At 53.2% G+C, this 16,774-nt stretch overlaps 1 protein-coding gene across 3 annotated transcripts in view; it reads right to left on the bottom strand.

Annotated features, from left to right (window-relative positions):
* Positions 1-14,900, bottom strand: part of SMAD6 (SMAD family member 6) — a 50,616-nt gene extending 35,716 nt beyond the window's left edge. For 2 of the 3 annotated variants that reach the window (XR_007507466.1, XM_049812129.1), the window contains exons 1-3: positions 13,191-14,900; positions 10,738-10,794; positions 8,829-8,906 (exon numbers count right to left, since the gene is read on the bottom strand). Coding sequence is in view for 2 of the 3 variants with exons in the window: in XM_049812129.1 (XP_049668086.1) it covers positions 8,829-8,906; positions 10,738-10,794; positions 13,191-14,016 (961 nt within the window). In the remaining variant the exon portion in view is untranslated. The remainder of the gene's footprint in view (positions 1-8,828; positions 8,907-10,737; positions 10,795-13,190) is intronic. The other variant, XM_049812130.1, reaches the window with a different exon arrangement.
* Positions 14,901-16,774: the final 1,874 nt, after the last annotated feature.

The raw sequence follows: 16,774 nt of genomic DNA, 5'->3' as shown, positions 1-16,774 counted from the left end.
GCTGAGTCTCCTTTGCCAGTAAATTGAACCTGTGGTTCCAGGGGCTCGAGGCACTTCAAAGCCTGCAGCAGCCTGGCCAGCAGCAGTAAAGGGATGTACTTTTCGGCTGTCGAGCAGCAAAGTAAAATCCACACAAATAAGCAGTGTTCCAGAAAGCCAGGTTTAACCATCAACAGCTCCGAACGACAGGGGATGTTTTTCCTGAAGCTTTTTTTTTTTTCCCTTCCTCCTCCTTTCCAGTTTGTCTTGGGATTTTTTTTTTTTTAGTATTTCTTACTAAAACACATCTCAAGCTCCCACACCGCACAGCCCTTTCGGGTCTGAGCATCCTCCAGAGGTAAAATGCTGAGTTAGGTATTGGAGTCCGGTAAAGGAGGTGCCTTTGATGAATAGCAAATCTACAGACTTCAATCGTTTCGGTGAGCGCCACAGATTTAATAAGTTATTTCCGTGGAAAACCTTAGCAACTCAGTTATGAATCAAGCCTATAAACACCTCTCACTCATCAAAGCGCCACAAAAAAAAATCTATTACTGTAACTGTGAATACAAGCCTCTCTCTAAAGGTCCCTATAAGAAGCCAAAATTCCTCCTTCAAAACATTCAACGTTTTCAAAGGTCATAAATACACTGTGTCCCGTATTCAGCAAATCTGTTTAAAAAGCAAAACACAGGCACAGAAAAAAAGTAAAGTTCAAACAAAGACGTGCCATCAGATATGCAATGTTTAAAAGACAACCGGAGTTACATCAAAAGAACTTTTACTACCTAGAAAGCCATATCCAGCTCCTAATAGGGTGCAAGAATGTAATGTTTTGGCTACAAAGATTAAACTAATTTACTTTTAAGTAACTTGCTTACTTCCTGATGTTTCTTTTTTTAAGTGTGATGCTTAGGTGCTTGGAGAAGTGAGGGATGTGATTATTCTGTGATTCAAGGCCAAACATCGTAACTACTCAATGAACCACAGACAAAAACATATTTTATCTGGGTGTTGTACTTACTCCAAGAACTAGGCTGAAAACATCCAGGCTAGCTGCGAAAAGCCATCCCAGTTCCAGGTAAAGAGAGGGAAAGAAAGAGCAACTCTCCTTCTCTGCAGAAACGTACTGATGAATTCAGTGTATCACCTACAAGGAAACGGTGCTCCGCAAATTCTGCCTGTGGTACATTCATTTCAGGGCATCACCCCGCCTGGCTTCATCACAGCAAATTCTCCTTCAGAGCTGGGGAGCTGTGTGTACACGCACAAGTGCAGAGGTATCATCTGCAAAGTAGCTTTAATCCCTGCATTAGGCATGGGGCCAAATATTGATAAGACCAACCTTCTTCCACCCCTTGTGCACCAGGCAGCCTGTGTTGTTACTCCAACAGATGATCCTAAGGCTCTGGCAGCTAGTTTTGCCCTTTTTTTTTTTTCCCCCTCCTTCTGGACTAGGGACAGCTCTGACTGTCCATATTTTTCTAAGTGCTGCCTGTGTTGGAGGGTTTAAAGCAGTACTATCAGCCATCACAATAATCCAAGATGAAAGATGTTCTTGCACATGAAGCAACTCAAGCAATGGATGGTGACGGGGGAAATTTCGGCTCGATTCACAGGTCTGCAACAGCTGCCCCATCTACCCTGGGAAAATCACTGACTTTCTGGCTCCTGGCAGGGAAAAACACAGGGGAAGAAGGGAGTCCACCACTGTTTCATCAGTTCAGATGAAGAACATCACCAGAGCTGCCTCAACTAAAGAAGCTCCTCAGCACAGGCAGGTCCCTGGGACACAGTAGCCCTGGTTGAACGCAGGATGCTGTGGGAGCTCCCTCCTGTCCTCCCTGCTGAGCACCATCAATGCGCTGGAGAACGGCATTGCTCTCACAAAGCACTTGTGCAGCTAATAACAAAGGGACATTTCTCCATCTCCCAGTCCAGAAGATACCTTCCCTCCTGGAAGACAGTATTTTTGGAGGCTGGTAATGATGCTCTCTCACTGCATGGGATGCAAAGCCTCAGAACAACCTTTATTTCCCTCCTCAAGAGACCTTCAGGACAAACCATCTCTTTTCCCATCTCCAGCAAATTCCCCAGGGGTTCCTCACCCTTCACAAAATTAATTTCCCCTCCCCACGTTAATAACCTGGCTCAGCTCCAAATTAATTTCGAGACCAAAAGGCTTGCATTGCAAACTCATAACCCACAGGATATTTTTTACCAACAGGCATCGCTTGCTTTAGAAACCCTTCTACAGCTGCATGGCCACTGCCGAAATTTCATCCTCCTTCCAGAGGCCCATGCTCTGCACGGATGGGGTCACTGGCACCCCTCCTGCTCTCCAGATGGCACGCTGGGTACAGGCAGCAACATGAACGTGTATCGTCACCAAAGCATGGTCATCCACAAGCTCTACAAGAGCAAGTGCCTGCAGGCCTCAATGCTACTGCTGTTGGGTTTGGTGGCTCAACATCAGTTGCCCTGCAGGGTTTTAATGGAGAAACAACCGTGTGCAGGGAGTATCTTCCCCAGCTTGACCTAAGGTGCTTTTTCTTCAATTGCTAAGTAAGGTCTATTTGCTCAGTCTCAATGCTCTGGACAACATCTTCAGCTGCATATTAACAACCCAAATGGAGTACTCTCTGCGTGGATGAAGCACTGCCATCAACAGGCTTTGGACGCAACGAGGAGGTCACCCAGCTGCAGAATCAATGATCCCTTCCCTTTCCCTTCTGCTCCAAAGAAAAAAAACACAAAAAAAACCATTTAAACTCCAGGAGCTGCCACCTGAGCCACCCACCGTGGCAAGCATAAACGTAATGCAAAAAACCCTGCAGCCCTCCTGTAAACCTTACAGGCTCCAGTGAATTTACCATCAACCCAGGAAGACATTTGTTGTAGAATAAAACAGCACACCTCCATCTCTCTGAAAGGGACAGGTGCTGAAAGCCTGGGGATGCCATCTCTGAGAGCTTCTCTATCTTCCCTTTCAGGGATTAATTCTGCGATTCACCCTGTAGTTTGCAAAGTTGCCTTTGACGTCAACCCCAGGCAGGGCCAGAAGCTGCACGTGAACAAACCCAAAGCAAAGAGGTAGGCTATTGTTTTGAAGTTCTCCCAACCATCGGGAAGGATGCTGCTGCACAGTCATGCTCTCCGATGGGGATTCCAACATTCACGGCCGACCACAGTCACGTGGGGCAAACCTTCACACCGAGCAAAAAATTCCTCTCTGAAGCACATTGGAAAATAGATGCACTTTATTTCCCGTTGGCAAACTAAAACTATGGAGGAAAAATGTTTAATATAAAAACATCTGACAAAGCACCTCCAGGATGTATTTTTTTGCATCAAAGAAGTAGCTCTTGGCAACAGGCTCACTCCTCCGACAAGAGAAGTTTTTAGCCAAACCCTGATTGTTATAGACTGCGCAGGGTTAGACACGCCAGCTAACTTGAAGTTAAATATGAAAGAAAAAGGAAACCAAAACCATTACTGGCCCAAATAAACATCTGTCTGTGATTAAAACTGGATGCACAGATATGCTCTGCCTTTTTTTTTTTTTTTTCTTTAAAGTGGATTTATGTTTCTGCAATAGGACAGGGGGAAGAAAGGACAAAAAGGCTCCACGATGCTGCTGGGTCAGACCCAACCTGCAGCCCCCAGCCCACGGCACTGCCATCTCGAGCTGGCACCCATGCCCAGGGCTGCAGTGGGAGCCTGGCACTGAGACATGCTGAAGCCAGAGGCAATCATGAGAAAGTTGTAAAACCAACAGTTCATCCCCAGAAGAAATTCCTGCCCGATTAATGAGAAAAATATCTTTTTTTTTTTCCCCTATTAACAGGTAATTTCACAATTTCTCCCCCAATCTGGAAAGGGCAATGTTTGCCCAGTTTCCACGCATATCCGCCTTACATATTTAATAGGCTTTTTTTTTTTCTTTTCCTACTCCTAACACACAGGATCTTCATAAATTTCCTTGTTAGCATAAATCCTTGCAGTCTGTTATTTCTGGGGGGAGAGGAAGAGAGACGTTCACTTTCTCCATTCAGTGGGTTTTAAAATATGCTTCCTTAAGTTCATCCTAAATATTGCTGGAAGCAGAAAAAACCCTCCGGCTCTCACTTTGGAGCCGTGGCATCGCTTCAGCAGGACTGAGTCATCAGCTGGGATGGATGGGCATGCTCCTGCCTTCCTCCTTCCCTTTAGGAGTACAGGGACCCTGTTCCCCAATACCAACACCCCCAGTCCCCCCATTGTCCTGCAAGCAACTTCTCCACCTTCCCAGGCCTTGAAAAAAAGCTTACTTAAGTAAGCTCCAGCCCATTCAGTCTCTCTTTGTTTCTCCTCTCTCCACTAATTCACAGTTATCCTCCACCAACTTGGGAGGGTATAACACAAAGGATGTCACTGAGCAGAGCTCATCTCTACACAGAGTCCGTCATCAACTAGACTTTGGCAGAGCTGCTCTAAGCAGACTCACTCGTGTGCTTCCACTTTTGGGTACAGCTCCCCATCACTTCGCAGTGCAGAAAGGAATTATCACTCCTCCAGCAAGCCACCAACTCACAATTTCTTCTTTCGGATGTGCGTTCCTAGCTACCAGAGCTGAAACTTGTTAGCACACAGGAAGTTAACTGATTTCAAAGTCTAGAAAAAAATATTAGTGATTTTGGAAAAATCTAAAGCAGCATCTTCCGTGGCTTCTTGCTGCTGGTGCAACCCCTCTCACCAGCCCCTGCCATCCCCACTCTCCTCCTGCCCTTCTCCTCCACTCCCAGCTCTCACTTCTCCCCGGTAGCTGTTATTTCTCCTCCTCTCTCTGCTCAGGAGCACTACTGAGCACCCAGCCACCCTCATTTCTCCTATCTGAACACACCCGGTGCTGAGCATCCCCGAACTCCAGGCACCGGCTCGGCTGGTCCCTGTCCCAACAACCAGATGCAGGATGCAGTCCCCCGGCATGCTGCAGAACTAAAGGGGTTGGACACAGACACCCACTCTTGGCAAGGAGCCCTTTCTCTCTGGAAAACCCTGCCACACACAGGGCTCGAGCCTCGCGGGCAACATCGGTTCACAAAGGCATTTCCATACGAACAATGAGATTTTCTGCGCAAACACTGGTATAACTCCCGATTAAGCAAGGAGTAATGAGCAGGCATGTAGGGACACATGAGACAGGCTCTAGTGATGAGTGGCTCATTTTGAGGAAAAATAGCTATCGTAAGAGCTTGGCACTGACTGCTGCAGGCATAGTCTTCGTTAACTATCTTCAATGGAGACACGCAGCCGGCGCAGGACCTCCGCACGGCAGCTGGGGACTTTGTTGCAAGGTGGCTGTGAGTTGCACCCGTCACCACCTGTCTGCTCCTACAGCTAATGACTCATGCTTATTTATTAATAAGGATAATAATTTATTAATTTTCCAAAGAAAACCGATGCCCTGACGTTTCTGCACTCTCTAAGAGGATGGACAAGCTGCTCCAGACCTGCAGTGGCCACAAGTGATGGTCAAGTCAGCATGGAGACCTACGGGAGGCTGCTCCACCTTTTGCCCTCCTACCTGTGCTCAACCCTTCCCCTCCTGCACGGTCCTTAAGCCCTCCAGAATTTAATGCCACCACTCATGAACTCTGGTTGCTACTCGTAGAAATTCATGGGGCTTTTTTAGCCAGCAAGACAAACCGACACAGCGTGCTGTGCAAGTGGAGTGCCAAGAAGCAGGGCTATTTCATGGTTTTTAAGAGAGGGTCCTTCACAGGGAAGGTGAGGGATAGCCCCGTGGCATTTAGGGGAAGGCAGGGAATCCCAAAGCCCGTGGCCCACATCATCTGCTCCAGCACATCCCCACTGTACTGAACCAGTTCCCGCAGCAGCAGCCTGGCAAGTCTAACGGGTACAGCAGCTTCTTGGCATGCAGTAGAGGAGCCAAGTATGAGGGGAAGGGAAAAAAAAAATTACTACAAATGTTCCACCAATTATGAGTCACAGGGCTGAGCTTTTGTTTCTGCCTTGCTGGATTTTGCCCTTTCCCTGGTATTTCCCCAGGTCCAGCCGGGGGAGCTGCAGGGACGCCAACACTGGCCAAGGCTCTGACGACACCCAGGGGATGGGCACGACCCCAGCCAGGGGAAGCGTCTCATCAAAATCCAACTCCCAAAGCAGCCGGTTTTCTTCACCTCTGCTCCCCAGGTGTGCATGGCTGCAGAAATACAATGAGGAAAAGATGGAGGCCCTCTTCGTATTCCCGCAAGCCTGAATGTGACACTGCTTGAGCTCAGAAGATGGAAACTTTGGGATCAAACACCTCCAAGCGCCTTTTCCCATCAACCCAGACCTTCCAAAGCCACTGTACCTCACTGAGAAATCAGGAGCACCCCCAATCCGAGGGAAATGCTGTGGCTGGACACTGATCCTTGGACAGACAGCTTCATTTCATGACCCAAACGCTTTGAACCTCAGATGAACAGGACTCTGGGGTATCATCCATCAGTCCAGCTCCTGACACAGGTCACATCCGCACAACTATTCACAACTTGTGCTTCTAGTTAACACTGACTGTTACTCTGAATTTTATAGTAAACCTCCTAGTTCGTTGAAAACTTTTTCCTATTTTTAAGAGTGGTATTATAGCCATGAAAAGGTCTACTCAAAAACAGGCATTATTGTTTTTTTAAAAAATTTATACAGACGACAGGGATGATCTTTTGACTTCATGCTAAAACTTCCTGTTTAGAAGTTGATCAAGTAAACGAATAACAGTAGAAGAATGGTTCTCTTTGTTATCCAAAATTGAATTTTGTGGTTTTAGTAGGAAAAGCCTTTTTGATGATCAAAGCTGAAGCAATAAATAGTAGTGGCTTGATGCTAGATCCAAAACGTACTTATTTTTGGAACGGGAGTTAAATGCACATTGAGTTCCTTCGGTACACACAAGAAAAGGCAGGGAAGACCACGTGCTTTGTGTATCATTTACACAGGCCTGCGTTTCAAGCAGACCTATTAAATAAGTTGAAACAGAGAATAAACAAACTGAAATATGGCAGAGAGACTAGAGTCTAAGTGGTTTTTTCCCCCTTTACTTCCCCATGATGACAAGTATGGGTTAACTTCAGTGACGCTCTTATCCTCTTTCAGCAATCACGAGCACTGGGGAGAAATAAATCACGCAGCCCCAGACTCTTATTAAAAGTTACACTATTGGAAACTACACAGGGGGAGAGGAGGTATCCGATTTCAGTACAATCTCAGTCACGTGTTAGCATTATATTGTTCAAGTAAAAGTTAAAATCTCTCTTCTATTCCAGAAAATCCACCAGATGTCCCATAAAGGACTCTGCTGTGAGAGAAGCTAAACCATTACATCCTTAGGAACCCCGGTTTTCAAACTCGGCTGCTATAATTAATGGCAATTATCAAGTTACAATAAAAACCATGGGCATGGGGAGCTTTACGGATGTGTATCCAGCCCGAGGAATGTTTGTTAGGAATTGCAAACACATATTTATTATAGCACAACCCTGAACAATCCAACTCCTGGCTATCAATTGTTCCCCTGCTATGGACACTTGGCAGCACAACAAAAGCAAGGCAGGCCGGCCCGCTGGATTCGGCACGCGGCAGCACCGCGGCAAAACCAACCACAGTAGGAGAACCTTAAAGGAGAAGGAGAAGGGAAAATCCCCGGAGGGAAATGTGCCACCATGCCACGACGCTGCGGTGCCGTGCTGTTTAAATGCACTTTAAAGCGCTGCAGAGTCAGGATCGGCTTAAACATCCCAAGGAAGTCACAGGTCTCACCAAACCGGCCATAAACGAGAAAAGAAAAGCCGTGGCTAACAGACCAGTACCCCAAGGGTCTCCTCCACCACTGCTGACCTACAGCATCCCCCCCAGAGAGAGCAGCAAGCCCCGTCCATGTGCTCAGCAACCCGGCACCGAAGTGCCCAGGTCCCACGCCACCGCGAAGCCCACCCCAACCGCTGAAGGAGGCACGTGGGGCTTCACCGGGACGAAGGTTTGTCCGTCTTCATCGTAGCTCTCAGACCATGGTCTCAAACCTGGTCATTTCTGACACAGAAATTAAACCTGGTCCTACAGACAGGTCCCTCCTTCCCTCCATGCAGCCAGCCCCCAGGCTGAGACGGGAAACCAGAGGGGAAGGACGGGAAACCATCACCGCAGCCAGAGCCCAGCGCCAAGCAAATGAAAGCCCCAACTCTCTCTCTGCCTGCTTGCAGGTAAAACCACCCCGGGGCCTTACAGAGCACCATTAAATGAATGAAAGCTTGCTGGGGTGGGGCAGAGCAAAAACCAGGACCTAATTAAGCAAAGCTTTGTTCGGGAGCTTCAATGGCATCGTAGCTGGGAGCCCTGCTCACAAAAGCAGGGTTTGCACTGCAGGGCCAGGACCCAACAGGTAACGCAAGCTGGATGGACTCAGCAAGAACCACCGCAAAGCAGCATTGTTTGAAATGGTCCCACTGCTCCTGCCACGCAAATGGTGACGGCATACAGGCCAGCCCCACGCCAGCCCACGACCCCAGGGCTCGGACGAGGTCTAGGTGGCTCCCACAGGGGACATGTGCAGCCCCATGGCCACCTCCCAAACGTCCCTGCTTGCCGCAGCACACTCACCCCAGAAACAGCATCTTATCACGACACGCGGAGCGCAGACGCCTCTGAACAATCAACCCCAATAGCTGTTCTTTCTTTCCTTTTTTTCACACCAAGAATATGAACCAACAGCAAGTACCGCAACCCCCCGTCTCCTCCTGCTGTCCTGCCCCAGCCACGAGCTCCCCGGCGCAGACCACGCGTGCGGGAAGGCGCAAACATCTGCCAACCTGAGAAGTCTCCGGGCGTGACGTTGGGTGAGTTTGTAGCCTCTGTTTCAGTGTAAGACAACGTGGAATCTGATAGATCTGGGGGGAGGGGGAAAAACAAACAACAACAACGCTTTTAGTCCTCCTGCGTTTGCAAGCGCTACGTGAGCACCCATAGCTCTTCAGCTTCCCGTCACCTCCCCGAGAGAAACTCTCCCTCCACTGGGCCAGAAAGCAACGCTTAACTTTGTACCTCTACCATGCAAATGCAAGGTTTGAATTGCTTCAACCACAAAAATAACTGCAGTTAAGTTGATCAAACAAGTAGGAACTTGGTGCTTACTGGATAAAGTTACATTAAGCCTCTAAACAACTCGTAGTTACTATACTTAATTATCACCATTAAAATTCTTGAAGCTGTTTATTCTTGCTTCCTTCCTTCCTTCCTCTTTGCTGAAGCAAAGGAAACTTTGTTTTAACAAGTTAAGAGTCTTTGTTATTCTCTCTTGCTTACACCCCTCTAATTAAGTGCTCAACTGTTTGCTCACAGATTAACTATTATTTTTCCAATCAAACAAGCCAATGAAGCAAATTTCAATCCCTGGCTGTTGTTTTAATAAAGTCACATGTCACTCGCTATCATCTCTCCCTGCAGCACAAGCAGTTTCTAAAGGGAATTAACTTGGAAGGGGGAGTGCACGGAGGGACTACTCCTTTTTTGTGCCTCCACACCTAACAAAAAAAAAAAAAAAAAAAAAAAAAGGAAGAAAAAAAATAACCAAACCACTCAACGACCAGCAAATTTTGCTTTGCGGGACGCTCTGGTCACTGCCCTGTGCCACAGCCCGGCTGTGGTGATGAAGGAGCCGGTGCCTCCAGCCAGCGTGCACACACCAGCTGAGCGGCTGTTCACAGGCAGCTCCCAAGCCTGGCAGGGCAGGGACTCACCTTTGGCACGGGGCAGCTCCCACCTTCCCCGGGGCTGGGTGGGACAGGCGCACCATTCCGCTCCTATCTATCACCCTGGCAAACCCTGCCTGTCTCCGCCCTGTCCCTGCCCGATGGGGAGCGAAAGCAGCTTGCCTCAGTCATTACCCCCTCCGCAAATCAGAGCCACCCACTACAGGACGAAGGGAGAAATCCCATGCTCCAGACGCAGCCACAGCTGCACCGATCCCGGCAAGAAACCAAGAGGGATGTGGGATTCCTCCCTTACCTCCCGTGTCTTTGCTTCCCATTTACTTGAGCAAGAAGCGGGCACTGAGAAAGGTCAGTCAGGATGCAGCGATGCCAATTCAAAACATCTCCAAGCCAGTGTGCACCATGCAGGACCAGGCTCCAAGGCTGCGTTGTGCCAGGCTCTCTAGCAGCCTTCGCTTCGTGCCCAGCCTACCCACCCAAGCTGCTTTCCCCAGCTTTTTTTTTTTTTTAAAAAAAAGCTTTTATAATTCATCAGGAAAAGTGAAACGCCATTCCGCAATTATACAGCGCCAAGTTTCTAAGAGTTTACATCTCATTTTAATAAGCAGAGGAAGGGTAATAGCCAGTTCCTCTGTGGCGCAGCGCAGACAGGGTTTTATGGAAATGGCACCCAGGAGCTCCCACTCCCCCTCCGCTCCGTCATCCCGCAGATTACACACACAGACAACACATGACGTCTGGTAACCTTTCATTATGCCTTCATTAAAAATAGCGCTTCATATTATTTTGGAAAATATGCATGTGTCTACACCATAATTTGGTATGATAAACTGACATCCATTTACTTCTTAAAACCCTTCAGCTGATGCTTGCTCAGAAATAATGAGCAGCCATAAAATCCCAACTTGTTGGCTTTTGCCTGACGTGCCACGTAGGGATGTCTTAGAACCAACACCAGGACTACACCATGAAAGAGCTGCCGGGAGATCAAAAGAGAGAAAACACATACCCAGTGGCTTTTGCTCATCATTAGGAGACAGCCGAGAGTAGGGAGGTGGTGGAGACTCTGGAAAAACAAAACTTTATGTTAGTGCCGTGTTCGGTTTATCAACGAAACCCTCACACTTTCTGTTTCGGGGTAGGAACTCCTCCAAGGTTACAAACATCCACTGGAAGAAAACCCACTTGGAAGCAACTCAAGACCAAGAGTTTTCCAAATCTTTGAAGAATGGGGAGTTCCACCTTGACCTTTCTAAATGGGCTTTACTACCAAAAAAACGCTGCTGTTCTCCCCTACACTCCTGCCTTGCATTCCTGCCTGGGCGCCCCTGACCCAAAGCACACAAGATGGCACATTGCTCCCAAAGAACAATGCTTTCATCATCTGCACCGAAGACAACCAAGGCTCAAACACACACACAGACTTGACAAAAGCTCCCCAAATACTACATTATGACTGAAAAAGGGTGTCAGGCCACAAAAAGTCACTCCTTTCTTGGCACAGGATGCCTGACAGCAGGGGCCAGGCTGGCTTCAGCCAACGAGCCACCAAAGTAACTTTGGTCCATTCCAACAAGCATCCCGTGACCCCGCAGCAGTGCTCAGCCTCTCCTGCCGACCTCGATCCAGGCAAAGCTCCCAAGCACATGCTCAGCTTTAAGCAGCAGCACATCAGCAACCATGCACTTCAAGTTAAGCAAGTCCTTAGAAGTGCTTTGCTGAATCAGGTCATCTAACTGGCTCTTGCTGTGCTTCTAAGAGTCAAGGCCATACAAAAAGCTGAAGAAGGTCCTACCATCGACTTCTTCCATTGGCTAGAGGGTATTTTTCTTCTGAATTATGGCAGTGATTTTTTTTTCTAGAATTGTAACTTGCTAAAACTGAGGAGCGTGCAGCCAGCTGGGCTCTATCACGGCACCAGCACCGAGCAGACTCTGACTTCAGTGAGAAATTGTCCTGGAAAGTCCATGGCATCACACTGGCCCCAGACCACTGAAGCAAGGGTGGGTGTGCTCCTCAGTTCTCCAAGGGATCCAAAACCAAGGCACTCAGCCCAACAACTGCAGCTCAGCTTGGGCTATTTCATCAAAAAACTCAGCACCCCCCGTGTGATGGCTCTAGGATAGCCTGTGGTCATTTCTTGCTCCTCAGGAAAGGCTCCTCATCCCCCCCCCTAACGGAGCAAGCTGCCCAGCAGCAAGATGCTCTTCTCACAGGGCACCTAAGAGCCTCAAAGGAAAAATAATGGAGCCAATGTCCCAATCTGGACGTAACGGCCGACCCACGCAGTGCACAGCGGGCTGGTCCCATGCTAGAGCCAGACCTGCTGCCCCAGGGGACTTCTTCAAAGCACCGCAGTGTGAGGTTCTCACACCGCTCAGCTACGTCACTCCTCAGTAAAACGGGTGACAAACACAAACAGGGACGGTCTCTGCAGGGAACCATGCAAACACTTGCAGAAAAGGACATCAGGCCTTCCGCGGGCTGCCAGCACCTGGTTGGAGCAAGTGGGGCCCTGGCACAGACACCCACTATCAAAATGATAGGAGCCATTCCATAAAAACTCTGTTCTCTCCTACTCTCTGCACAGCGCTGGGAAAACTACTGCCGCTGCAGGAAAGCACCTGGGAAACTTTGCCCGTTTCTAAAAATCAATGCACCGTTCCTACATATGCACATCTACCCCCAACTGAAGCAAAAAATGCTCCTTCCAGCCTCTAGTGATCTTCTGGGGTACCATGCCCAGCACAGTTTCTTTCAAACAAGTGTTGCAAAGCAAGGCAGGATCCCGGATTGCAAAATAAATAATAATATAAAAAAATAAATCTCAAAGCTGTTGCCAAGAAAGGGACCGTCAGCAGGAGGCTGGTGTCCTCCGGGACCCCTCTACCCACGGTTAGAAATAAGAAAACTCCGAGGAATGCACGAGCCCCGGCTCCCCCACCCCTTCCACGCGGGTTCGTGGTTCTCTCGTGGCCAGGGCATCCCCCGCGGCCCCCTCCCGGCCGCCGTCCCGGTGCGCCCGGCGGGGCCCTGCGGCTTTAAGCCGGCGGCGGTAATTGCCCGGCTCCCCGATCAACAGCGAGCCAGGCTGGCGCCAGCAGTATGCAAACTGCGTATTATCGCCCCTTCAGCACCTAAATAGCAGGGGAACCTCCGCGGGAAGGGGGCGGGGGGGAAGAGGGGGGGAAAAAAAAAAAAAAAAAAAAAAAAAGAGAATGGGCTTTTGAAGCACAACTGGGAACCGCTGTCGGCTGGGGGGTGGGCGATGCCAGCCCCGGGGGACCCCGGGCCGGGCGTATCCCGGCCGCGCATCCCCGCCGCTGCGCGGGGCCGGGGCAGGGCTGCCCAGGAGGGTTCAAGTAAGGGGCCAGAAGCCCCGAACCCCCAAACGGAGGAGGGGCGGAAGGACGCCGACCCCAACACCGTCGTCGTCGTCGTCCCCCCGCCGCCGCTCCTCACCTGGCCCACAGAGGCGGCTGAAGTGGTAGGGGTTGCAGCAGACGGTGGGTCCGTCGGCGACGCCGAAGCTCTGGCACTCGCAGAGGGGCTTCAGCTCGGCGGGGTGCTGCAGGTCGGGCCAACGGAAGAGTTTGCCCAGGAGGAGGTGGGGGGGAGCCGCCTGGCCCCCCAGGCGCACCTCGGTGCGGGCCACCAGCACGCAGCCGCTGGGCATGCCCCCGCGGGACTCCACCGCCTCCAGCAGGCTGTCCAGCGAGCGTTCCTTCAGCCGCTTCAGCAGCGAGTAGGTGACGGCCTTCAGCTCCTGCTCCAGCAGCAGCAGCCGCGACCGCGTCTCCCGGCCCCGCCGCTCCGGGGAGCCGCCGTCGGCCGCGCCGTCGGGGCCGGGCAGGAGGACGCCTGCGGCGGCGGCGGCGGCAGACGCGGCGGCGGGGGGGTCGGGCTGAGGGCCGCCCGGCTCCCGCTCCTTGAAGAGGCAGCAGGTCACCGTCCGGCCGTCGCTCTCCTGAGCCCGCCGCGGGCTCGTCCCCTCGGCGCCCTCCCGCCGCGGCGGGACGCGGAGCCGGGCCCCTCGCCGCTCCGCCATGGGGTCCCCGCCGGGCGCCGCCTCGCCCGCCGCCCCGCCGCGCCGCTCCTCCGCCTCCCGCAGCAGGCTGCGCGCTACCGCGCGGATCTCCGCCGAAGGGTTTTTCTCCGGGATTTTAAAGCTACCGGTGGCTCCGAGGTCGTGGCCGCTCCTGGCGCTCCCATCTCCGCCGTCCCTGTCCGGAATGACGCGGCTCCTCCAAAGTCGCCGCACCAGCCCTGAGCGTTTGGACCTGAACATACGACAGGCGGGCGGCCGGGGGTCGCGTCGCTCTTCGCCGCCGCCGCCACCCTCCCCGCCCCCCCCCCCCCCCCCGGCCCCTCCGCGGGGCTCCTCGCTCCGCCGCCGGCTTTTATCTCATCTCAGACCCGCCGCCCTCGCAGGCTGCCCGCAGCACCCGGCGCGGCGGTTTCCCCGCGGCCCTGCCCAGCGAACACGCCGACGGCCCGCGGCGGGGCCGCACCATGGGGGAGGCGGCGGGGAGGGAGCGCGGCGCGGGCATAGACGGCGCCGCGGGGGCTGCGCCGACGCCCGCGGAGGTGCGGGGCCGCTCCCGTGGCGGCGCTGGGGCTCGGGCGCGCCGCGCCGTGCCCTACATCGGCTGCCAACGCGGGGCCAGGCGGGGAGCGGCCGGCGGGGGTGCGGGACGGGGCCGGGGAGAGGCCGGGGCAGCGCTCGGCTGCGCCCCTCGGCGGCTCCACCATACAACGGGGGGGGGGCGGCCGGGGTGGAGGGGAGTGCCCCGGCGCGGGGGTGCCGCCCGGCGGGGAAGCGGCGCCGGGTCCGCGCTCGGAGATACCGATTGCCTTCGGCCAAAAATAGTCAAAAAAAAACGAAAACCAAAAAACACCAACCCCAAGAGAAAACAAAACAAAAGGCAAACCCCCCCGTAAGCAAAAAAAAAAAAAAAAAAAAAAAAGTCAAAAATTAAAAAGAGGAAAAATCAAAAAACCAACAGCAGAACCCAGAGCGAAGGCCGGTGTCAGCACGTGAGTTGTACGTATCCCAGAGGCGCGGCCGCAGGTCCCGCGGTCGGGGGCGCAGCGCGGTCCGCTCCCGCGGCCGGCGGGTCCTCGCGCTCCCCTGCGCGCGGCGCCTACCGCCGCCGCTGCTGCCGCTGCCGCTGCTGCTGCTGCCGCCGCTGCCGGGGCCGCCGCCGCCGCCGCCTCCGCGCTCGCTCGCGCCCGCCCGCCCTCGCTGGCTTTTGTGTGGCTGGGGCGCGCACGCAGGGCCCCTCGCGAGCGGCGGCGCGATTGGCTGCCGCCCATCATGTGCCAGTCTAGACACTTTGGCGGCTCCGCGCGGCACCGAGTGTTGCGCAAACACCGGCTCAAGTTTCCGAACTCTTAAAGGGACACGCGACCCGCTGCCGCCCCTCAGCAACGGGGGGAGCCCCCTTCCGCCCCGCACCGCCACCACCCCGCGCTTCCAGCGGGCGGGTGGTGGTGGCCTGCCCCGCGGGCACCGGGAAGGGGAGCGGGGGTGGGGGGGCCCGCCCTGCCGCGGCCGCCCGGGGGAAAGTAGGTCAGAGCGGCGCGGCGGCGGCGCAGGGGTTAAGGCCGCTCCCCCCGCCGGAGCCGCCGCGGCGGGACACACCTCCGCGATGTATCAACTTGTCCGCCGTGGCAAAAGTTCAGGCCCGGCGGGCGCCCATTGGCCCGTCGCCGCGTGACGCCTGGCCGCGCCGCCGCCTATTGGTCCGGACGTGGCGCCAGCCCCGCCCCTCCTCCCCCCCCTTCCCTCCCTCCCGCCCCAGCGCGGCGCGGCGTGCCCGTGAATGAAAGACATTCCGCGGGCGCCGCGCTCCGCGCCGCGCCGGGTCCTAGCGCCCGCCGCCGCCGCCGCCGCCGCCGCGGCCGCGGCGGGGGCCCAGGGCGGCGGGAAGCGGCTGCCGGCGGGGGGCGGCGTGCCCCGGCCGCGGCCGCGGCCCCGCGGAGGAGGGCGGCCGGGCGGGCGGGCGCCGAGCAGCGCCGCGGCGCGGGCGGTGGCGGCGGCGGCGGCGGCGGCGGGGGGGTCCGCTCAGCCTCCGCCGCATCGGCTCCGCGGGCCGGCGAAGGGCCTTTCCCCTCGCCCGTGGGCAGCGGCTTCGTATGGGTCGGTGGGAACCTGGGGCCGAGAGCAGAAAGTGAAGGAGCTTTGTCCGCAGGATCAGCCCGAGAACCCCCTGGGGAACGTTCCTAATGAGCAAAAGTAAATCTCGGCAATTTTATTTCCCAGCAGTTGACCGGCTAGGAAAAAAAAAAAAAAAAAAAAAGGCAAAACAACCCCAAATCAAAACAATAAAAGTATTTCAGCCAACAGATGGTAGACAGCCTGAATGTTCGTAGTTTTTCTCTTGGCATCTTTGGGTAGCTCTTGCCATAACTGAAGGCTTACGCCCACATTTCCCCAAACCTGCGCTAATACGCCTAAGAACATAAGTTAAAGACACTCGGTTAAGTTAGTACAATTTTTTTTACAACAAACTTAATTTGTGTGCATCATCTTAAAGTAAGGGATTCCAAAATACTCCATTTAAAATCAATACACGTGTGCCACAGAGGTATAACGTGTAAACAGGTCTTTTGACTTTGGGGTCACTTCTGCCCCTACTGACCTGTAGGACCACGGGCAAAGCTCCTTTTCACCTGCCCTTTTTGCCGTTGGCTTGTTAAAAATGCAATGTAAAAAATCATATGAATCCTGTAAGGGACCTGCTCCCTCTGCCACTGGGTTTCCGAACTGCTGCAGATAGGGGGATTGATGGTCCCGTGCAGCGCTGTCCTCCTCTGATGGGCTCCCTCCCTACGTAGAAACCAAACTGGGAGTAAAAACATATGATGTTATTTGGGTACTGACTCACTTTGTGTGGAAATAACCTCCCATGATGGCCATGCTAAACCCCAGTGTTCTCACCAACCTGCAGAGCAAGTGACATTTTTACACCTCTGTCACGCTTTAGAGTTATTTACGAGTGTCGGCCAACATCCCACTGTGGTAGGAAAATGCTATTAGCCTT

Source organism: Accipiter gentilis, chromosome 10, assembly GCF_929443795.1.
Source record: "Accipiter gentilis chromosome 10, bAccGen1.1, whole genome shotgun sequence".
Lineage (NCBI taxonomy): Eukaryota > Metazoa > Chordata > Aves > Accipitriformes > Accipitridae > Astur > Astur gentilis.
The sequence above is the reverse complement of the archived record's forward strand: the minus strand, read 5'-3'. Positions and strand labels throughout refer to the sequence as shown.